This window comes from Chiloscyllium plagiosum, chromosome 25, assembly GCF_004010195.1.
Source record: "Chiloscyllium plagiosum isolate BGI_BamShark_2017 chromosome 25, ASM401019v2, whole genome shotgun sequence".
Lineage (NCBI taxonomy): Eukaryota > Metazoa > Chordata > Chondrichthyes > Orectolobiformes > Hemiscylliidae > Chiloscyllium > Chiloscyllium plagiosum.
Genome location: NC_057734.1, coordinates 12,482,411 through 12,506,883, shown reverse-complemented (window position 1 = coordinate 12,506,883; position 24,473 = coordinate 12,482,411). Strand labels below are relative to the sequence as shown.

Sequence of the window (24,473 nt, the reverse complement as noted above, 5' to 3'; positions counted from 1 at the left end):
AGCACATCTATGGGGAAATTATATTAGAATTTTGTATTGAAGGGTTAGCTTAAGACAGGAACCTATGGAATCAATATAGTATTTCAGATCATGTGTTAAACTGATCCTTCTCTATTTATTCAGGTGGATTCCAATGTGTCTTGACAATACTGAAATGAAAAGTGGGATGATATTGCTTGCATGGGCCAACTTTTTAAAACCACTACAACAGTTTCTCTTAAATCGATTGTTTGCCATTTACTGGACTTGGCTGTGGGCAAATTGGCTGTTATATTTCTCTAAATGTGAACACATTTCAAAGACAGCACAGGAACTTTAAAGCTGTTTAGATATCTAAAGGCAGCAAACAAATATAGCAGACTTGGAATTTTCAAAATTGATATAGACCCTTTTAGAATAAGGTATTTTAAACTATTGAGTTTGATTTTAAATGCAGTGTAGGTCAAACTAGACTATGCCACCATTAAAAGTACACTGGAAGTCTGATATTCCATGAGTTTTCAAGTCCAAGCAGTGAAACCATGCTATAACAGAACTGCATAATTGCTCAACTTCTTAGACAATGAAATATCATTGTTGGTTTTACCTCCTGTCAGGTGGCTGCATAATACTGCTATAGAATCCATTGTACTTGCTGATCACCTGCTATTGGTTAGCTCAGTTAGTTTGCAAAGTGATAAAGCAGAGTGGATTCAATTCCCAAACTAGTTAAGGTTCACACAAAGACAAGTCCTTCTCAACCTCTCTCCTTGCCTGAGGCATGGTTAAACCAGCACCAGTTAGACTCTCTATTCTCACTAATTTGACCAAGTTAAAATTATTCTTTATGTTTATCTTAGATGAAATGCTTAAATGCTAAAACTGGTACACACTGACTCAGGTGAGGGCTTTTTTTGGGGGGGCCACAAGACCCCTGCATGGTAAGTGAAACTGCAGGGTACTGATCACTTAATCAGGAAAACTCAATGGAATGATAAAGCACTGATCTAGGTCAGGTTTGATGCCTCAAACTTTACTCATCTCAAGCAACATTTGGACTCATTTCCCTGTTTCTAACTTCTAATTGTTCTCCATGATAGTTACTGGAAATCACTGTGGACATTAGTTAAAGTCAAACCTCTGATAGATTGTAGAGTTACAAAACTGACTAGCTTCAAATACAAAAAAAGACCTGATACTTGGCTGGCTGCTGTTACTAATGTATGGAATCTAACCCAGTAACTATAACTCTAAATAAATATAGAAAGATCTAAATACTATCCAAGTTTGGGCTGACAAACAACATAACATTTGTGCACAGTGCCAGGCAATGCCCATCCCTGGAGTCACAGAATCTGACCATCACCCTTTGACATTCAACGCTGAATCCTCTACTGTGAACATGCTGAAGGTTACCATTGACTAGAAACTTGATTGGAAAAACCTTATAAGTACTCTGCCTGCAAGAGCAGGTCAGAGAATCCTGTAGCAAATAACTCCTATACTGACTCCACAAAGCCTGTCCACCATCTATTAGGTACAAGCCAGGAGAATGATAGAATACTCCCCACTTGATTGAATGAGTGCAGCTCCAATAACACTCAAGAGGCTTGACATAGCCAAGACAAAACAGCCCACTTGATTGATTGTGGATATGGTGCCATTCATTTCTTCCACCATCAACCCAGTGGCAGCAGTGTATACCATCTACAAAAATTCACCATAGGCGACACCTTTAGAACCCACAACCACTGCCATCTAAAAGGATAGTGCATCAGACACATAGGAACACCACCATCTTTAATTTTCGCTCCAAGCCATTCACCATCCTCACTTGGAGACATATTTGTTGGTCCTTCATTGTGGCTAGGTCACAATACCGGAACTCCATCCCTAATAACATTGTAGATGTATCTACACTCAGTCAACTGCAATGGTTCAAGAAATCAGCTCACCCCTTCTCAAAAGGATAAACAATAACTATTGCCCCAGCGAGTGAAGCCCATATCCCAGAAGTGATGTATTAAAAAAAAAGAAAATAAACAGGTGGGCTGGAATGAACTGTGAGAGAGGAAAGAAAAGCAGTATCTCATTACATGCCAAAGCACAATTTCTTTTTAAATAAGCACTCACTTCACTGCCAGAGTGAGAATCGAGTAAACTCTGCTGAATCGCAAACTGGATCAACTGATCGTTCTCATCCTCAACACCAAGTACCATATTCTTGCCCATTCCACGGATGTGGTAATTTTCTGGTATGGCGAAAACAGATTGATCCACTTTAAATTTAGAGCCTGAGAGAAAGAGTAAAAACAAGTACATATTAACTCCATTTGCTGTAAATTGGCATGTTAATTATTTCAGGTAAACACTACATAGGAAGCTTACACAGAACTTAATAAACTAGAAAGGACAGTGCTTTTTCAACAAAAATCTCACTAATACAGGCAGGGTCAACAACAGTAATAAGTGCTCATAACTTGACTATTAGTTTTGTGAAACTGCAGATTATTGGCCCATTTACTGATAATGAAGATACACTTTCTGGAGATGTTTTTTAAACTTGCTGAGTAGTATGGTTAAATTGGTTATATTTGTACAAAACTGACTTTCTCCCTTTTTAATGTTTTTTCATTAGTCTCAATTAATTTCTAATTGATTTGGTCCACTGCACCCGGTATAGTACCAACTCACAATTACTTATGGGCAGGACATTGCAACTGGTGTCTGAAAACATTATCACATTGGTGCAGTAGCAGGTGCTCTTATTTTGCTACAACTGATCTGGGAATTGAAGGCAGTCAGTCAGAGTCCCTTGAAACGGAAAATGTTCCATTTTACAGTTATATGCTAGGAATCAGAGACTGTAGCGCTATAATTAACAACGATCACTTCCCTCAATATAATCAATATTTCAGTGCAAATCTTTTGAAAAAATATGGAATTCTTCGTCGTAAAACAGTTTCCTTCTTACCAATATACATTTTAGTTCTAACATCACAGCAGGTTTAGCTGAGTCAGTACAAATGCTTTTTATGACATTAACCCACATCATTTGTGATTATCTTTAGTGGAAATAAAGAAATAATTCCATAAATCAAGCAAAAAAAAAGTGTCCAGATTGAGAATTTAAACAGTTATGTAACAGGGTAATGTATACAATCTGCAAACCTCCATTAGATGTTGACATGACCAAGTTGCTCAGTGATCCCTTCTGTGTTTGTGGAGTCAGTGCCTTATCGGTGCTGCATACATTCACATTTCCAAATGTAATTCGTGCATTCAGGACGTAGAATAGTGGGATTTCTGGGACAGAAGACAGGATAATTTTGGAGAAACAATTTAAACAATAAGACTGCCATGCCTACAGTCCTGAGGAGTCATACTGGACTCATAATATTAGCTCTGTTTCTCTCTCCACAGATGCTGCCAGACCTGCTGAGTTTCTCCAGCATTCTGTTTTAAATTATCTTGGGTAACTAAAGTGATTTAGTCGAGGCAAAACTATTCAATTTCCTTTTACAAAGTATAGAGTTATTGATATTAACTCAAACTTTGCTAGCCCTGCAAACTATTCTGGAAGCCTAGTGATTGACGGAAAAAAAATGTAAAAGATAATTGGTATCTTAATTGAAATATAATCACTGTTGTAGGAAACGTAGCAGCCAGTGGGCGCACAAGGTCCCACAAATAACAGAAGTAAACAGAAGTAACAGAAGTAAATCTGTTTTTTTTGGTTAGTTGTGGGATAAAGGGCACTGAAAAAAAACTCCCTATTAATCACTGAACAATTCATTTAGATCTTTTACAAACAGCTGAGAGAGTTGATGGCATTACAATTAAAATCTTGTCTGAAACATGAAACCTCTCACAGTGGAGCACTGCCTTAATATAGCACTCAAGTGTCAATCTAAATTATGCAAAAGGTTTGCAAGTGGGGCTTGACTGCATAACTTCCTAATCAGGAGGTGAGCATGCTACCACAAACCAAGGCCAAAGGCCTGTTTACTTGCCTAGTTTCTATTCCCAATATTTTGTCCTCCTTTACTAAAGGTCCTTCATGATATAGAGCTTTACAGTTGCCAGGGCTTCCACTTCCTCAAGCTCCTGATTTATGAGCAATGACTTAGGTCTGAGCATATACAGACAGTATTTGAAGAGTATTTGACTGCAGAAGGTAACATTGATGCTCACCAGGTGTCAATACATAACATTCTTGTAGAAATTACTAGACACAAAAAAAAGTCATAATTTGAATGTTACCTATTTTGACAGGAAATCCTGGTGGCAGCTGTAATGTGATGAAGTCTCTGAGTTTTGCGAAATGTATGCTGCTCCTTGCCATCAGATCAATTATTGGAATTACCTGCTCCACAAAGGACAGTGGGTATTCCTCGCATAGCCACAATGTTGCTTTAAATCTGATTAGACCAAAGGGATGTAAAATAGACCGATTAGGATGAAAAGCCCTGAATTTGACCCAAATTAACCTGGGAAACATGCAAATTTTTTGTGGTCAGGTGGCCATCAGTAGAAATGGTTAAAAGCTATACTCAAGCATGCTGGGAATTTTTGGCCAAGCTAGTTTAACTCTGACCTTGGTTAAAACTGCAGCCAGGACACAATGTGACCTGTTCTGTAAGCTGTGAATGAAATAACTCCAGATGCGGGTATCCTGTCACCAAGTCACCCTTTATTTTTGCATGGATAGTCCTTGACACGAGCCAGCTCTGAGTGAACAAGATCTCTAACACTCTTCTCTTTCAGCCAGGGCTCCCGGATTGGACCAGATTAAGAGCCACAATCAGGAAACCCATTCTGAGCTCCACCTGGCTGACGTCATTACAATCACTAAGCGATCTGCAATTTCGTGTATTGACCAAATAAGGCAAGTGTCATAGCAGTCAACGAGACAGACCAGCACAGTACCACCTTGTATGGTGCACAGAATGTAGCTGTTTATTTGGGGCAGCACAGTGGCTCAGTGGTTAGCACTGCTGTCTCACAGGGCCAGGGACCCGAGTTTGATTCCCACCTCGGATGACTTGTGCAAACTCCACAGAGACATTGTCCCCCTGTCTGCGTGGTTACCTCCAGGTGCTCCGGTTTCTTCCCACAATCCAAAGATGTGCAGGTCAGGTGAATTGGCCATGCTAAATTGCCCACAGTATTAAGTGCATTAGTCAGGAGTAAATATAAGGTAGGGGAACGGGTCTGGATGGTTTACCCTTCGGAGAGTCAGTGTGGACTTGTTGGGCCAAAGGGCCTGTTTCCATACTGTAGGGAATCTAATATTAACCAGTAAAACTGCATTGGCCACGATCAAACAATGTGATCAGATTTTGGTCAATTCATTGAGTGCCAGACGTTTCTGGAAAAGGGCACGTTTTTGAGACAAAAGCAGAACAAAGGATTTCTCAAACCAACAAAGAACAATTAATCACAGGAGTAGGCACCTTGCACCTCCAAGCCTGTGCTGCCACATTTTTGCCCTTCCATATTAAAACTATTTTCACTTAAAGGAACCGTATCACTCTATTCCCTTCCCATTCATGTATGCGTTCAGGTGCTTCTTTAATGCTGCTATTGTGTCTGCTTCCACCACCAGCACCATCACCACCACCACCACCAATACTACCTCTGGAAATGTGTTCCAAGCACTTATCACCCACTGTGTGGGCGGCACGGTGGCACAGTGGTTAGTACTGCTGCTTCACAGCGCCAGAGACCCGGGTTCATTTCCCGTCTCAGGCGACTGACTGTGTGGAGTTTGCACGTTCTCCCCGTGTCTGCGTGGGTTTCCTCCGGGTGCTCCGGTTTCCTACCACAGTCCAAAGATGTGCAGGTCAGGTGAATTGGCCATACTAAATTGCCTGTAGTGTTAGGTAAGGGGTAAATGTAGGGGTATGGGTGGGTTTCGCTTCGGCGGGTCGGTGTGGACTTGTTGGGCCGAAGGGCCTGTTTCCACACTGTAATCTAATCTAATCTAAAACATTTCTTAAAACTTCCCCTGTCACATGTTGAACCTGTGCCCACTAGTAGGTGACCCCTCCATGCTGGGAATAAGCCTCATACTTTCCATTCTATTCATGCCATTCACAGTCTTTTAAACTTCTATTAGGTCGCCACTCAATCTCCTGTGTTCCAGTGAAAACAAACCCATCTAGCCAACCTTTCTTCATAGCTAAAATCCCTCTTATCAGGCAACTTCCTGATAAACCTTTTCTTTACCCTCTCCAAAGCATCCATATCCTTCTGTTAGTGTGGTGATCAGAACAGTGCATCATATTCCAAGTAAATGGCCTAACTAAATTTCTACAAAACTGTAACATGACTTGTCTTTCCTTATTCTGGATTAGTGGTGCTGGAAGAGCACAGCAGTTCAGGCAGCATCCAAGGAGCTTCGAAATCGATGTTTCGGGCAAAAACCCTTCATCAGGACTTTTGCCCAAAACGTCGATTTCGAAGCTCCTTGGATTCTGCCTGAACTGCTGTGCTCTTCCAGCACCACTAATCCAGAATCTGGTTTCCAGCATCTGCAGTCATTGTTTTTACCTTGTCTTTCCTTATACTCAATGCCCCTTCCAAATGAAAGCAAACATACCATAGGCCATTTTTTTTACTACTTATCTACCGCGCCGCCAGATTCAATGATCTGTGGACCTGCACAAACAGATCCTCTGCATATCAATAAGGGTTCTGCCATTCACTGTATAATTTGTATCTGTACATGATCTTCCAAAACGTATTCCTCACATTTGTCCGGATTAAACTCTATCTGCCATTTTTCTGCCCATGCCAACATTTGAGAAGTATATGTTGTGGAGTTATCTTCAGAGAAGACAAAGAACCACTAGGCAAGATCTACACAGTGCAAAGTTGGCCACTTCACTCAAATTAGTGTTTGATTCAAGCCAAATGTATTGTGTTAGAGTTAAATGTGAACTAAGTTCAAGCAAGGTAATGTGAAGTTAAATAAAGTGAGTTTAAGTTAGATGAAGTAAGAAGCACTGCAATGCCTGTGTGTGTTTTATATTGAGTATTATTACCTAAAAAGAGTTAAATGAATTCTGAGTTGGCTCCTTGCCTTTTATCATTCACCCAAGGGAAGAATTCCTGGGTAAAAGTTTTGAGTACTGCTTCAATATCTGAGGAATGGTGAGTGATAATGAACATTGTGAAGTCATTGGTAAACATCCCAACTTCTGATCTTGTGGTGAAGGGAAGGTCATTGGTGAAGTGGGTGAAGATGGTTCAACCTAGTGCAGCAGTTCACCAACACCTTGTCAAGTGGAATAGGGAAGAGCAATTAACACCAGCCTAGCCAATGATGCTCCTATTCCATGAATAAATAAATTTAAATTAAAAACTGTAATTTACACCCTCATTACTTACCTTCAGTTAGCAGCTTTCCCAAAAACAGACTAAAATAGAGACAGGATAAGCTGGCACCTTTTCCATTGGAGCACAGGAAGTTCGGAACTAGGGGAGTTCAAAAGTAGGCATATTTTAAAGGTGAGAGGGGAGAAGGATTAAAAAAGGGACCTGAGGGGCAACATTTTCACAGAGAGTGGTGCATACATGGAATGAACTGCCAGGGGAAGTGGTAGATGAGGGTATAGTTATAACATTTAAAAGACATTTGGATAGGTACATGAATAGGAAAGGTTTGGAGAGATACAGGCTAAATATAAGCAAATGGGACTAGTTTAGTTTCGGAAACTTGGTCAGCATGAACGAGTTGAACTGAAGGAGCGGTTTTGCTGCTGTATTGCTCTGCACAATTTTCTATTTACTCAGTTTTATTTATTCATTTGTGTGAGCTGGGCATTGTGAGCTGAGCCAATGTTTATTGCCTGTCCCTCATTGCCCTTGAGAAGGTGGCATTAAGCTGCCTTCTTGAACTGTTGCAGGTTGACCTACAATGCCATCAGGGAGAGAGCTCCAAGATTTTGACCCAGCAACAGTGAAGGAATGACAATATTGTTCCAAGTCAGGCTTGGAGGAGAATTTAAAGGTAGTGGATCTTGGGTGAATTTCTGCAGTGAGTCTTGTAGATAATACACATGACTGCTACTGAACATCGATGGTTGATGGAGTAGATGCTTGTGGATGGAGTGCCAATCAAGTGGGCTGCTTTGTCCTGGATGCTGTTAAGCTTCTTGAGAATTGTTCGAACAGCACCCACCCAGGAAGGTGTGGTGTAATCCATCCTGACTTGTGCCTTGTAATTGAAGGACAGGTTATGGGGAGTCAGGAGGTGAGATACCAACTGCAGTATTCCTAGCCTCTAACCTGCTCTTGTACCCACTGTGTTTATATAGTGAGTCCAGTTGAGTTCCAGTCAATGATAAATCCCAGGATGTTAACCGTGAGGGATGCATGAATGGTAACAAGGGGCGGTGGTTAGATTGTCTCTTATTGGCGATAGTCATAGCCTGGCATTTGTGTGGTGCAAATGTTGCTTGCCACTTGTCAGCCCAAGTCTGGATATTGTCAGATCTTGTTGCATTTTAACATGGACTGCTTCAGTATCTGAGGAGTCATGAATGGTGCTGAATATTGTGCAATTAGTGAACATCCCCACTTCTGACCTTATGGTGGAGGGATGGTCATTAATGAAGTAGCTGAAGATAGTTCGGTCTAGGACACTACACTCAGGAACTCCCGTTGAGATGTTCTAAAGTTGGGATGATTGACTTCCAACAAACACAACCACCTTTTGCTAGGGCTCCTTGATGCTGAGCTCAGTTGAATGCAGCCTTGATATCAAGGGCCGTTAATCTCACTTCAACTCTGGAACTCAGTTCTTTTGTTTAATTTGGAGCCAAGGTTGTAATGAGTGCCCCTTGCAGAAGCCAAATTGGGTGTCACTAAGCAGATTGTTAATGAGCATGTATGAAACTTAATAGCACTATTGATGACACGTTCCATCACTTTACTGGTAATTGAGAGTAGACTGATGGGGTGGTAACAGGCCGAGTTGGATTTGTTCTGCTTTTAATGTACAGGCATAGTTGAGCGATTTTTTACATTGTTGGAATACATTACATTCAAACAAAATACATTTGCTCTAATAGTATTCTTGGGTTCCTGTCAATGACATTACTTGCGTGTTTTGACAGAAAGCTCCATTGGCCGACCAATGTCTCTGTCTCCAAGGTCAAACTCTGGGTTGAAATATTCCTCTGGCATGATGGATGTCACATTGTGGATAGTTGCAGTTTCTGTGATGAGGTGCTGCAAATATAAAGACAAGGCAGTAAAGGGAGATACTGTCTATATTGGTAAAATGTTCAAATGCAACAGGTCACACTGTAAAAAGGTGAGTACGTACGTGCAAACCTTGAGATAACTATATGTGGAGACTTTCAGCTCAATTTTATGGTCAGTCATACAACTGAATGAGCAAAATCTCCATTCAATTTTCACTATATATAGTTAGATATTTCATGTGTTTATGCTATCAAGTGAAGAAGTCAATGCGCTCAATGTTAATGAGAATTCCGAATATCCATGACCTATCTACATTTCAAAATCACATCCATTAGTTGTCTACAGACCAATTAGTGGCTGTCCTCATTGAGATGGGGGTATAAAGACTAATTAGAGGCATCATTAAGATGGACAGAAGTGCGGTGTGGTGCTTAGATTGAAGACATTGGTGGGGAAGACAAAGCAAACAGCGATTTTTAGGTGTCCTTGGTTACTTGCAATCTAGAATAGAGAAAAGAAACATGAAAAGCTGTCGAGAAACAGTTATCCTCTAAATTACCTCATTCTGTGGACTGATGTGCTCCTCTGCTTTTCCCAGCAGAGATTCAAGCAGATTTTTATCATCTGTAAAATAAAATACACAGTAAAGTTAGAAAAATTAGGCTGTGTTTTCAAGGATTTAAAATTGAAAGAAGGGAAGCTTCTCCAAATGATCTCTGATCTAACAAAATTGGGACCAAAGCAGATAAAAGAGCAAGAACACTGCTCTATATTTAGCTCGAGCTATTCAACGTGAAATCTGTTGAAAGATGATAGACAAGAGCATGATCTAGAAATCAAAGAGTTCTCAATGCTTCGAGTGCAGCCAGAACTAAAGATTTTTTTGAAAACTCCGACATTTGATTAAAAAAACTAATACTGAAGAACAACAAAGGGGATTGATCAGCTAAAACAGGTATGAAATGACCAGGTCATTTATTCCACTGAACCGCTCATCTACATTCTTAAAAAAAAATTGTAAACTCACTTAAAAATTCAGTTATTCTACTTGCTTAAAGTCCATTGTTTATATAGCGCTTTTCACTATTTCAGGACATCTTAAAATGCTGGAGGAGAGTGAGGGCTGCAGATGCTGGAGATCAGAGCTGAAAATGTGTTGCTGGAAAAGCGCAGCAGGTCAGGCAGCATCCAAGGAACAGGAGAATCGACGTTTCGGGCATAAGCCTGACATCCAAGGAACAGGAGAATCTACGTTTCGAGCAGAAGCCTTGGCCAAGGGCTTCTGCACGAAACGTAGATTCTCCTGTTCCTTGGATGTCAGGCTTATGCCCGAAACGTCGAATCTCCTGTTCCTTGGATGCTGCCTGACCTGCTGCGCTTTTCCAGCAACACATTTTCAGCTCTGATCTCCAGCATCTGCAGCCCTCACTCTCCTCCAGCATTTTAAGATGTCCTGAAATAGTGAAAAGCGCTATATAAACAATGGACTTTAAGCAAGTAGAATAACTGAATTTTTAAGTGAATTTACAATTTTTTTTTAAGAATGTAGATGAGCGGTTCAGTGGAATAAATGGCTTCTGCTCGAAACGTAGATTCTCCTGTTCCTTGGATGTCAGGCTTATGCCCGAAACGTCGATTCTCCTGTTCCTTGGATGCTGCCTGACCTGCTGCGCTTTTCCAGCAACACATTTTCAGATCTTAAAATGCTGTACCCCAGGTAACAGATTAATTTTTGAAATATACCACTGCTGTAGTGTGGGGAATGTGGCAGCCAATTTCCAAAGAGCAAGTTCACACAGGAACAAATGACCAAGTTAACATTTAGTTGTTGGTTGCAGGACTGATGTCGGCCAAGCCATTTTAAATATTTTTCAGTCCACCCAAGTGGTCAGTCTGAGGCTCTGTGCAACTTCTCTCCCCAGCAAACAGCTCTTTGTGCTGCACGGAAATGCCAGCCTAGTGCTCAGACACAAGTTGCTTAAAGTGGATTTAAAAGTTCTTTTGACTTACAAGTAAAATACTATTGTTGAACTCAAGCTGACAGTTCAGCGGTACTCACTGTTGGTTTACTATAAACCAATAAAGTGTTAAGGATTTTGGTATGGCTAAGGTAGGAAATGCACATATCTTTAGTCCCTGTACTCCATGACTAACTGTGAAATTTAATTATGTTACCCTGTTGCTTATATAGTCAATCTTATGCTTTCTCTATATTTTTGTTTCCTTTATTGTTTCATAGGATGTGGGCATCACTGAAAAGGCTAGGCATTTATTGGCCATTCTTAACTGACCTTGAACTGAGTGTCTTGCTTGGCCATTTCAGAAGGCAGTTAAGAGTCAGCCACATTGCTGGGGTCTAGAATCATATCTGGGCCATGTAAAGGATGGCTGAACTCCTTCCCTAAAGGACAGTTTATAATAGTTTCATGATCAATATTACTGCAACTAGCTTTCAATTATTAATTGAACTTAAATTCCACCAACTGCCATGCTGGGATTTGAATCTGTGATTCAGAACATTATCCTAGACCTTAGGATTATCAGTCCACTGATATAACCACTATGGCACTGCCTTATTGGTATTCTAAGCCTGACATAGAGAGATTAAAACAAAAATAGACTTCTTTAATGAACACCATCTGACTGAAGAAATCTAGAGAAGTTAGAACTGTTTTTCTTGAAGAGAAGGCCAATAGCAGATTTGACTGAAGTTTTCAAAATCACTAGAGGTGGACAGGGTAGATAAGGAAATATTGTTCCTGCTCATAAACCATCACGCACGAAAGACAACAGAATTAAAATGATTTACAAAAATAGTAAAACGATGAGAGAAGAAACTTTTAACGCAAGTGGTTTGGGTTTCTACCACCACTTCAAAGTGTGGTGGAGGCAGGTTCAATTGAGGCAAAGAGGGCATTAGATAATTACTGATATTGAAATAATGTGCAGGTTAATGGTGAAAAGATGCACCAAATCATGAGACTCAATTGGAGAAGAGTTGCAGCACCGATGGATCAAATAGCCTTCCACTGCACCATAATAATTTTGTACAGATATAGAACTTGTTAACATTTGCAGTTAAAGAGGTGGTTGGATTTCTCACTGCAGAGATTCACAATCACATTAATCCAGAATCTCAGGAGCATGAATTTGAATCCCATCACGGTACATGGTGAAATTTGGATTCAATAAAAATCTGGAATCAAAAGCTGGCCCAATGAGGCCAGACATGTGGCAAATTAATGCTCTCCATTTTCAAAGTCACACAATATAGCTGTGTAAAAAGTGTAGATGTCGGTAGTTTGTTACCCACTTTCAATTAATCGAGGAAGAATCAAGCATATTGCTGCTCAACAGAATCACATGTCAGACAGACCACAACTTTGTTTATCAGAATGTAGTTCAATTATTTGGTTTCTAGTGACATGGAAGCTAAAGAACTACTTGCTCAATGAAACAAGGGGAGTAGAAAGCTGTTAGTTCCCCTCTCTGTTCCTGTTCTTTCTAGGTGCTTCTAAATGTTGATACATTTTGGATTGGTGGGACAGCTTTGTGAAATACTAAAAACAGGAGTCAACCTTTGGAAGGGCGATGGTTTGACTACCTCTAAGTTTTCTGAGGGAATTTGGCATCTTATCTTAGAGGTCAGATCAATTTTCCTTCATGTGAATCCAACGAAAGCAATGGGACCAGATGCAGTACACTCAGAGCATGCACAGATCAACTGGCAGAGGTCTTCTCAAACATCTTCAACCTCTCCCTGCAGCAGGCCACTGTCCCTGTTTCAAGAGGGCCAGCATCATCCTTGTGCCGAAGAAGGCTCATGCAGCATGTCTCAATGACTACAGTCTAGTGGCCCTAACTTCGGTGGTCATGAAGTGCTTTGAAAGGCTAGTCATGGTATTAATCAACTCCAGCCTCCTCACTACTCTTGACCCACTCCAATTTGCCTATCAGACAAACTGATCCACATCAGGTGCCTTATCACTTGCCCTTAACTCTTCCCTCGAACATCCTGACACCCAGAACAGCTATGTAAGAATCCTACTCATGGACTGCAGTTCAGCCTTTAACATGATTATCCCCTCGAGAATAATTACTAAACGGAGTGATCTCAGACTAAGCCCCATTCTCTGAAAATAGACCCTCAGTTTCCTGACCCACAGGCCACAATCAGTGAAGATTGGAAACAATATTTCATCCTCACTAACATTCAACACTAGTGCACCCCCAGGGGTGCATACTCAGCCACCTACTGTATTCAGTGTATACCCAAGACTGTGTCGCCAAATACCAGATTAATGCCATTTACAAGTTCGCTGATGACACCACCATAGTCCGTCGAATCTCAGAGAGGGACGAAACAGACTACAGACAGGAGATGGAAGACCTGGAAGAATGGTGCACTGAGAACAACCTAGCTCTCAATGCCGGCAAAACCAAGGAAGTCATTATTGACTTTTGGCAGGATGTTACTCATGCCCTCTAGACATTAACAGCAGAGGTGAAATGAGTGGAGAGTGTCAAGCTTCTGGGAGTGGTCATCTCTTCATGCGGAAGCACTGATTACAAAGGCCCAACAATGTCTCTTCTTCCTTGGGCAGCTGAGAAAATTTGGCATGACGGCGAATACCCTTGCCAACTTTTATAGGTGCGCCATTGAGAGCATTCTATCTGGATGTATCACTACCCGATATGGCAACTGTACCATTCAAGATCGGAGATGGCTATAGAGAATGGGGAACTTCGCCCGGACAATCACAAAGGCCAACCTCTCATCTGTAGATTCTGTAGAAACCTCCCATCTACCAGGCCCGCTGTCAAGGAAGGGCCGCCAGCATTCTCAAAGATCCATCCCACCCTGGCAATGCTTTATTACAATGTTTATCATGGGGGAGAAGGTACAGAAGCCTGACCACATGCACCAGCTGGTTTCTAAACAGTTTCTACCCTACTCTTGTTAGAATGCTGAATGGACTCAAACTCTTAGCCTGTACCTGTGTTTTGGCTTTTGCCACTGTTTACTTATCTATGCTATTTATCTACGTGATCAGCCTGTATTGCTCGCAAGACAAAGCTTTTCATTGTGCCTCGGTACACGTGACAGTAAATTTAATTCAATTCAATTCTCGTTGAAGGGCTTGTTTTTTCGTGGTTGGTGTTTGGAGTTATTAAAAGTAAGACACTAAGTGAGTGAATGACAGACTACACTGCATGGATATCAGTGAGGATTAAAAATGTGCAATTTTGACAAGCTGGGGCAATGCACCAACATACAAATATGTTCAGTCTTCAAGTTTATAGATCTGTTTGAAAGAGTGACTGAAAGGAATAAGGTGCTTTAACATAAAAATCAAAAGATTACACAAGCCAAATGTCCAGGTGCTATGTTTACAAATGGCAACTAAGCAAAGCAAAAGTCAACTAATATGTAAAGATTTACAAGTTCTTTTCTTTTCTCAAGCCTGCTAAAATATTAATGAAGTCATAAAAATCTGTAGCATGGAAAAAAACCCTTAGGTCCACTGTGTCCATGCCAGTTAAAAACAACCAACTATTCTAATTCCATTTTCCAAAACTTTATGTTTTGGCATCTAAGTGCACATCTAAATACTACTTCAATGTTATGAAGATTTCTGCCTCTCCCATGCTTACAGGCAATGAGTTCCAGATTACCACCACCCTCTGGGTGAAAAACAGAAATAGTATAATTTAGTTATTAATTTGTCACCACCATATCAGAGTTTAGGCAGTAGGCTTCCTTTGCAAAACAGGTATGCATTTTACAGAACACCTTTGAAGCAGTTTTCTTGTCTTTGGCTACACGTGTATCCGTATTAATTGTATAGTTTAAAATTTTAATTTTCAAAAGATTGTGCATTTTGTTTTATAAAATACTGGGCATATTTTGTACCATGTGGCAAATACAGTTTGCATTGAAATTATATTGGATAGCGCTAGTCTATGATATGGTCCTATTTTTACCAAATATTATTAATCCTCACAAACCAAAAGAATATTAGCTGTGGTGTACAATGGAGCACAGTTCCATCATGTGAATTGGAATGCTAAAGCTACATCCTGGGATTTGTGTTCCATTTACATTTGAGAAAAAAAGATTATCTTTTTAAATTTTACCCAAATTCAAAGATCACCAACAGTTTTCTTTTCATGGGGGGGGGTGGGGGCATTTGAAGAAAAATATGTACTTGCAAGTTAAATATGGTCAAAGCAGCAGGCTGGATCAACTGGTCTTTCTTAAATATCAGAGAACACAATTCCACATTGGTTTATTTCTATACCTTTATATTTGGTCTTCTCATCGTCAGTCAGGTGTTCTGTTCTGCTTCTGGTTACCACATCAACATTGTTCACAGTGAAAACCTAGAAAAATACATTCAAATATGCTCATTCATTTCACCCCTTATTTTTCTCCTTTATTTCCTGGAAATGGAAATTCACAATGTGCAAACCTTTTAGTATTTCATTGAATGTACAAGACTAAATAGTGACATCAACAGACCCAACATAAAAGCTAACAACCACGAATGCTGGAAATCTGATATAAAAACAGAAAATGCTTTAAACACTCAGCAAATTAGTGTCTGTGCAGAGAGAAACAAATGTAACGTTTCAGGCTATGACCTTTTAGCAAAACTACTAACAGTCTATTCGTTTGTGGAGCACATACCTTTAGATGAATCTGCCAAATTGTTTATCTAATCCCACTCGGTACTCTTAAACGCTGGTACTGATTACCCCCCACCCCCTTTCTCTTTCCCACACAAGAATTTGCAGCTAGAATCTATGAGAGTTTATCTGGATATTGTTAATCTATTTTCATTTTTTCCTCTTTCATTGGTGTCCCAGAACTCCATCATGAAGTGATTATCTCTTAAGAAAAAGGAGATGATTACAAGAAACCGTGGATACCTCCCTCAAGAGTTTTCATTCAAGTGGACTGAAATACAAGGAAGAAAGAAAACCAGAAATGTCTTGTTTAGCTGTACCTTGGCCTCATATGCTTGAACAACATCAGTCTTGTCTGTCCGCCAGCCCCAGAATCCACATTTGTTCCTATGGGATAAGTAGAGAGTTAACCATATTTTTCACCTTCTCAATATCACATCTCTTCCTCCCATATATCTTTGGCAAGTACAACTATAAGCAAAACACACCTAGCTTTCAATTACTGAAACAAATTAATCTCCAGTCTATTTGTTTTTGAAAAGTAGTATTTGCAAAATATTCAAAAGAATAAATGTCCACTGTCCAGATGAGACACACCATGCCTCGGATCTAGGTTAGGACTTTTAAATAACTTCATTTAACTCCATGTTCTTACCTCATCCACAAAAGGTAGAAGAACGACATCAAATCCTGACCCCAAAACAGCCTACTCATTAGTCCCAAGCTCCAAAGATACAGCACCACGAGCTCTTACTTCTCTCTGAATCCTTACTATATTGGAAACAAATTTTGTGCAATTGTCGACTTCAGCTAAGTCAACCTCAGAACTAAACAACCGGAAAAATAAATCACATTACTGATAAATATCAACAAAGCTACTTTGAAGTGTGGTCTTTTTTGCTTGAGCTCTACATATATCCACAGATAAGTTAGTCTATCATGTCAGTGGTCTATTCACACTTTTCCTATTTAAAAATTGGAAACTGTTGAGTACAGTAAGCAACAGTTCCAACTTTAAAGGTTTTCATACTTAATCTCCAAATGACAAGTTAAAAGATGTCACTCTTTTCAATTCTCCCCGTGCCTGCGTGGGTTTCCTCCGGGTGCTCCGGTTTCCTCCCACAGTCCAAAGATGTACAGGTCAGGTGAATTGGCCATGCTAAATTGTCTGTAGTGTTAGGTAAGGGGTAAATGTAGGGGAATGGGTGGGTTGCGCTTCAGCGGGTCGGTGTGGACTTGTTGGGCCGAAGGGCCTGTTTCCACACTGTAAGTAATCTAATCTAATCTAAACTATCATTGTAGAATGTCTGATGTTTAGTTTCAAATGATAAAAAAAAACACACGACCATTCACTTTCTAATTGTCCAAGTAAATCAGAATTACAGCAGGTTGGAATGTCTTTTTGGAAAATTAAAAAAGACAAGTGCAATTTCTCAAAAAGAAACCAACTATGTGTTTTAGCTAAGCTTGATGCTGTTTAGCCTTTCCTTAATTGTTTTGCTACCCCATCCAAAAATAGTGTTTCAAACAAGTTCATTGCTTCAACACCTAAAGGAACGATTCAGATTCTCAAAACGAAGATTTCTATGATTTCTAAGAATGAGCCTTTCTGTAACCCATTTTCCACAGCCATTCTTAATCAAAGTTAAAAATCACACAACACCAGGTTATAGTCCAACAGGTTTAATTGGAAGCACACTAGCTTTCGGAGCGCCGCTTCTTCATCAGGTGGTAGTGGAGGGCTCAATCCTAACACACAGAATTTATAGTAAAAATTTACAGTGTGATGTAACTCAAATTATACATGGACAATCAATTGGAAGCACGAGCTTTCGGAGGGCTGCTCCTTCATCAGGTGGAGAATAAGATTGTAATATACAGAATTTATAGCAAAAGTTTACAGTGTGATGTAATTGAAGTTATATATTGAAAAGGACCTGGATTGTCTAAGTCTCTAATCTTTTAGAATGACAATGTTGGTTTCAGTTCTTTCATATGTAAATTGCAAAACTTTTTTTCAAGTTCACTTGAGACTGCAATTTTTAACAATTGGTGTCATGTTGGCCCAGATAACGTATTGAAGGTGTTAGCTTCCCTGTGTGAGACTGTCTGTGCCACAGTGGTCAGACTGATTCTAATCTAAAAAAACAGATTTACAGAACCTTACATGGATTCATGCAGTTTTTGAGCAAAGTAAAATGTAATTCTGCAAGTACAAATTCAACCCACAAACTTATGTGTATGTGGGGGGTGTGTTATGAGTGTCTGTGAGAGAGTGTGTGTATATGTGTGAGTGCAAAGGGGTATAAAAGTGAGTGTGTGTGTGTGTATGTGCGTGCGCGCGCGTATATAAAAGTGCAATGGGGTCACCTATAGTGTGAAATGACTCAAGCTCCCGGTTGAGGTCATCCCCAAGGGTACCGACCTTGGCTATCAGCCTCTGCTAGGCCACTTTTCATTGTTGCCTGTCCAGAAGTCTGCCTTGGAGGACAGTCACCCGAAGGTCCGAGATCGAATGTCCCGGACCGCCGAACTGTTCTCCGACTGGGAAGGAACATTCCTGGTTGTTGATTGTTCTGCAATGTCCATTCATCTGTTGCTGTAGCCTCTGTTTGGTCTCACCAATGTGCCATGCCTTAGGGCATCCTTGCCTGCAGCGTATGAGATAGACAACGTTGGCTGAGTCGCATGGGTACCTGCCACATACATGGTGGGAGGTGACCCCATGTGTAATGGTTGTATCATTAATGCACGTGGGGTCACCTCCCACCACGTACGTGGCAAGTACCCATGCGACTCAGCCAACATTGTCTATCTCATACGCTGCAGGCAAGGATGCCCTAAGGCATGGTACATTGGTGAGACCAAGCAGAGGCTGCAGCAACAGATGAATGGACATCGCAGAACAATCAACAGACAGGAACGTTCCCTCCCAGTCGGAGAACACTTCAGCGGTCCGGGACATTTGACCTCGGACCTTCGAGTGACTGAACTCCAAGGCGGACTTCTGGACAGGCAACAATGAAAGGTGGCCGAGCAGAGGCTGATAGCCAAGTTCGGTACCCATGGGGATGGCCTCAACTGGGGCCTTGGGTTCATGTCACACTGTCTCTCACACACACACACTCTCTCTCTCTCTCTCTCACATGCAGACCCTCTTTCATACACCCACACACACCCTCTCACAGACTTTATACCTCTTTGTACTGACACACATACACACACTCTCTCACAGGCAATCATAACACACCCCCCACACACTCACATAGACATAAGTTTGTAGGGTGAATTTGTACTTGCAGATTACATTTTACTTTGTTCAAAAACTGCATGAATCCATGTAAGATTCTGTAAATCCGTTTTTTAGATTAGAATCAGTCTGACCATTGTGACACAGACAGCTTCACACAGGGAAGCTAACACCTTCAATACATTATCTGGGCCAACATGACACCAATTGTTAAAAGTTATATTCTCAAGTGAACTTAAATTTTTTTTTGCCATTTACATATGAAAGAACTGAAACCAACATGGTCATTCCAAAAGATGAGAGACTTAACAAACAATCCAGGTCTTTTTCAATATATAATTTCAGTTACATCACACTGTAAACTTTTGCTATAAATTCTGTGTCTTACAATCTTATTCTCCATAACTATCTGATGAAGGAGCAGCCCTCCGAAAGCTAGTGCTTCCGAATAAACTGTTGGACTATAACTTGGCGTTGTGTGATTTTTAAACTTTGTATGCCCCAGTCCAACACCGGCGTCTCCAAATCTTAATCAATTTAGCATTTGTGTGTGACAAATCAGATACTTGGTTAATATCACAGATTATAATTGTGGGCTTTGGAGAGAGAATGAGACACAGAAGATGTATGAAAAAGTGGGGTGAAGAGCAGGAAATTGGAGAGGACACAAGGGCGAATGAATGAGAACAACTGAACCAAACCAATGAATGAGCAAGAAAGAACTCAGTGAGCACATCTGTTGATCTTTATGGACACTGCCTGCAGAATCTAGAATGTTCTTGGTCACAACCTCGGAAACAGATCTAATTCAAACCTCACGACTCAAATAGTTCAAATATTCCAATTTGCTACCATAAAGGAAATAAGGTATAAGAGCAGAATTATGCCATTCAACACACTGAATTTGCTCTGTCAATGAATCATGTTTGATATATTTCTCAATCCCATTCTCTTGCATTGTTCCAGTAACCTTTGATCCCTTTATGAATCAGGAACTAACAGTATGTTGTGGTTCTATTCGCCGAGCTGGGAATTTGTGTTGCAGACGTGTTGCACCCTATCTAGGTGACATCCTCAGTGCTTGGGAGCCTTCTGTGAAGCGCTTCTGTGATGTTTCCTCCGGCATTTATAGTGGTTTGTCTCTGCCGCTTCCGGTTGTCAGTTCCAGCTGTCCGCTGCAGTGGCCGGTATATTGGGTCCATGTCGATGTGTTTGTTGATAGAATCTGTGGATGAGTGCCATGCCTCTAGGAATTCCCTGGCTATTCCCTGTTTGGCTTGTCCTATAATAGTAGTGTTGTCCCAGTCGAACTCATGTTGCTTGTCATCTGTGTGTCTGGCTACTAAGGATAGCTGGTTGTGTCGTTTCGTGGCTAGTTGGGTGTTCATGGATACGGATCGTTAGCTGTCTTCCTGTTTGTCCTATGTAGTGGTGTTTTGTGCAGTCCTTGCATGGGATTTTGTACACTATGTTGGTTTTGCTCATGCTGGGTATCGTGTCCTTTGTCCTGGTGAGTTGTTGTCTGAGAGTGGCTGTTGGTTTGTGTGCTGTTATGAGTCTTAGTGGTCGTAGTAGTCTGTTCGACTGGGACAACACTACTATTATAGGACAAGCCAGAGAACAGCCAGGGAATTCCTAGAGGCATGGCACTCATCCACAGATTCTATCAACAAACACATTGACCTGGACCCAATATACCAGTCACTGCAACGGACAGCTGGAACTGACAACCGGAAGTGGCAGAGACAAACCACTATAAATGCCGGAGGAAACATCACAGAAGCGCTTCACAGGAGGCCCCCAAGCACGGAGGATGTCACCCAGACAGGGGATGAAACACTCAACAACTTTGCCTCCGCAGCCTTCTGTGGGAATGGGTTCCACAGATTAACTACCCTGACTGAAGAAATTCCTGCTCATCTCAGCTCTAAAGGGTCATTCCTTCACTGAGGCTGTATGTTTGGGTCCTAGTCTCTCCTACTTATGGAAACATTATCTCCACATCCACCCTATCCAAACCTCTTAGTATTCTGTAAGTTTCAATGAGATACCCCCTCACCCTTCTAAAGTCATTAAAGTACAGACCCAGAGTCGTCAACTACTCCTGATATGACAAGCCCTTAATTCCTGACATCATTCTTTTAATTTATGTCAAATTATTTAAGAAGACTGATCATTCATTCATCTGCCCTAAAAATCTCAATTCCAAAAGAATCATTTTACAAAGAGATTACCTCGCCACAGAAGGTATTATTGAAACAAGGAATAACAAGAGAAATTTTCATTTTAAGTCTTTTCAGTCAAATATAGACATTCAGGGAAGAGTATTTCCTTAAAACAAAGAGGGACAGAGGTGAATGAAACGTCTTAAGCAACCATCTCCATAACAACATTATGAAATTACAAAAGATCGTACTACTTGTTATTACACATTAACCAAAATGTGACAATTCTCCACATTTTTTGCACTTCAATGAGTCAAATGTATTTAAAGAAAACAGCAGTCTCTTCACGCTGCTTTCATTTGAAAAGGAATTAAAAGTTTAGAACTCTATTTCTGCAAGCTTCTTGCACCAGAAGAAAACTTAATTCTTAATCGATCTCCAAATTTCATCTGCCAAGGTTTGGGTGACACTTATAATGCCACATTTACCCTAGTGGCAATTAAGGCTTTGTTCCAGAAAACCTACCTTGACCATTGATCACCTTTAAGAACAGAATAGACAGTCCATTACATTCGGGGTTCATAACTAGGAGTCTGAGAGAGTTTTGACTATATTCATAACAAATCGGTATCATCTGAGAATAAATTCTTTCCATTCAGCAAACAGGCTTTCCAAAAAAAAAGTAAAATTGATCACTACCAAATATAAATGGTACTCAAATCATTACTAATAGTACTATCTCAAAATAGCCTTTATTAAAATAAAAAACTAAGTAGTGGTCTGTAGCAGCTGTTTACAGGACTGAGCATGGTATGGGTGGCTGATGAAACTTTGTCTACTGCTGGAAACTTGCAATTTCTAGTCAGAGTCCTGCAGCATCACAAAATAACAAGTGTGTACAGCGTGAATGTTGACCTTAATCATATTGAAAAGTGAACCTGGAGCTTAGATGCACACCACACACGATGATTTCTGATTTTTCAGTCATGTCAGTTGACTGACTATGAATTTGATGCCTAGTTTTACAAAGTGACTGAAGCCACTATTTTTAAAAAAATGGTTAATTATCAAAACAAATTACAAATCAAATGAAATTGGCTACACATCACAAAATGCAAGGTCAGCTCATTTTGTCATCATTCACGTCAGGTGTTATTCAGTATTTCTTACATCAGAACAGAGGTTTACCGGTAGGGTATAAAGCATTCGCAAAAACATAGTTCACACAGGTAGGTGACCACTTCTGACATATCTACACTCAATTGTCACCAAAGCCTCAAACATATGGCACTCCTTGACTCAGACAGTATTTGTTTTCTTCTATGTCACAGCCTATATTAATGGCCAGCTAATTACTTCTCAGTTTGTCTCATTCTTTCTTCTACTTGGTCAATCCTGGATATGACTGGAATCTAATAATTTTATCTCAATTATTATAATTATGCATGAAGTCCTGAGGGGAGGGTAAAGGCTGTTTTATCATCTACAGCAAAACATCCGAATTACACGGAGTCTTTTGTAGTCCATCAATCTGTCAACAAAACACATCTGACCAACCAGATTCCTCCTGACTTTCATTTAGTAGTTGCATCAGACTGTACACTGAACTTCAGAGATGCCTAGTATTGTTAGTATTACCTCTCAAAGGATATATGTTTTGTGTCAAGGCACGTAGAAACGATAGGGGATGTAAGACGATTTGCAACCTGGTCCTTTGTTGGTCTGACGGAGGATAAAGCGAGGCCTTGTTGTTCTTGTGAGAGTGTAAAATGTTCTCGGTCTACAACCTGGTTCTCGTGGTCTACCTCTATAAATTCTGCTGAGTCAGCTGTCATCAAAAAGAAAAATTATGGCAACCTTAGTGGTATTGAGAAACTTAACAAAACATTATTATAAATTAAAAATTATTTATATTATTTGATGAAAAATATTTAGCTGTTTAATACCTATGGGTTGAGTTCAATTTTTTTTTTCTAAGAACTTGATTCACTTGTCCCTAATTCACATTAAGAATATAGTTTCACAAGGGCTGACCTCCTGGATAAAAGATAATTTTTAATCATATGAATTCAAACGTTGGGATTTGGACTTTTTAGTAATGAGAGTCACCTTAGGTAAACTTGAACTGGCCTTGTCCAAGATGGTATTTACATGTTTCCCAGCTGGCATAATGTAACAGCAATCAGAGGGGAGGTTCTGTCTGATCATTCCCCTTTCTCCCTTCCTAACCTTTCATCACTGAGGAGAGAAGCCAATCATAACATGACTAGAGCCACCCTAGCTAATATCAGGATGGAACCAGAGACTTATCACTGACTTGGAGGAGGCAATGCATTTACTTGCTAAGCCAGGAGAGGCTCTCTCACAATGGTTTAACAGAGAAAAGGAGCGGAGGTCTGCCTCTTCGGTCCTTCAAGCCTGTTCTGCCATTCAATATGACCATGGCTGATCATCTGACTCAGAATCCTGTTCTATTTCTACCCCATATCCTTTGGCCCTTTTAGCCCCAAGAACTATATTGATCTCCTTCTTGAAAACATTCAATGTTTTGGCCTCAACCATACTCAATGGCAGAGAGGACCCCAGCGTCTGGATTACCTGGTCATCAAAAAGATTTTCCCTGTATTTACTGGTCCAGTCTGGACAGAGTTTATGGGTTTCTATGATATACCCCTCATTCTTCTAGACTCCAATTCAGTCTCTCTCCATACATCAGTCCTGCCATCCCAGGATTCAGTTTACTAAATTTTCATTGCACTCCTTACATAGCTCGATCAACCTGCCTTAATGGACCTATTGCCTTTCCTAGTCCCTATACATTGTCCCATGACTTTGTAAACCAGACAATTAAGCAATGTGGGTACCTCAGGGGGGTGGATGTGTGGTGGATGGAGGAGGAAATAATTTAAAAACTTAAGAGCTACCTACTGAAGATCAAGAAATAAACTACTCACCTTTGCCCTTAAATATGTAGCTACGATGTCCCCTTTCCCATTTCATGTTCTCAAAGTTCAGTAAGGTTGTATCCACTCGCAGATTGGCACCACTCTTCCACACACGGTACACATCACTTGGGCACATCTTTGACACCAGGGGAACTGGAAAAGGTGAGAAGAATGGAGGAAATATGCAGAGGTAAGAAGATCATTTTAAAAAACTGTTTATGAGACAAA

At 40.4% G+C, this 24,473-nt stretch overlaps 1 protein-coding gene across 3 annotated transcripts in view; it reads right to left on the bottom strand.

Moving 5' to 3' along the window:
- The window catches only part of ankrd13a (ankyrin repeat domain 13A), a 61,136-nt gene that overhangs the window by 21,948 nt on the left and 14,715 nt on the right, over nucleotides 1-24,473 (bottom strand). For all 3 annotated transcript variants that reach the window (XM_043715518.1, XM_043715519.1, XM_043715517.1), the window contains exons 5-13: nucleotides 24,255-24,398; nucleotides 22,939-23,128; nucleotides 16,206-16,272; nucleotides 15,498-15,579; nucleotides 9,755-9,819; nucleotides 9,089-9,219; nucleotides 4,243-4,400; nucleotides 3,151-3,285; nucleotides 2,113-2,273 (exon numbers count right to left, since the gene is read on the bottom strand). In XM_043715518.1, coding sequence (XP_043571453.1) covers nucleotides 2,113-2,273; nucleotides 3,151-3,285; nucleotides 4,243-4,400; nucleotides 9,089-9,219; nucleotides 9,755-9,819; nucleotides 15,498-15,579; nucleotides 16,206-16,272; nucleotides 22,939-23,128; nucleotides 24,255-24,398 — 1,133 coding nt within the window. The remainder of the gene's footprint in view (nucleotides 1-2,112; nucleotides 2,274-3,150; nucleotides 3,286-4,242; nucleotides 4,401-9,088; nucleotides 9,220-9,754; nucleotides 9,820-15,497; nucleotides 15,580-16,205; nucleotides 16,273-22,938; nucleotides 23,129-24,254; nucleotides 24,399-24,473) is intronic.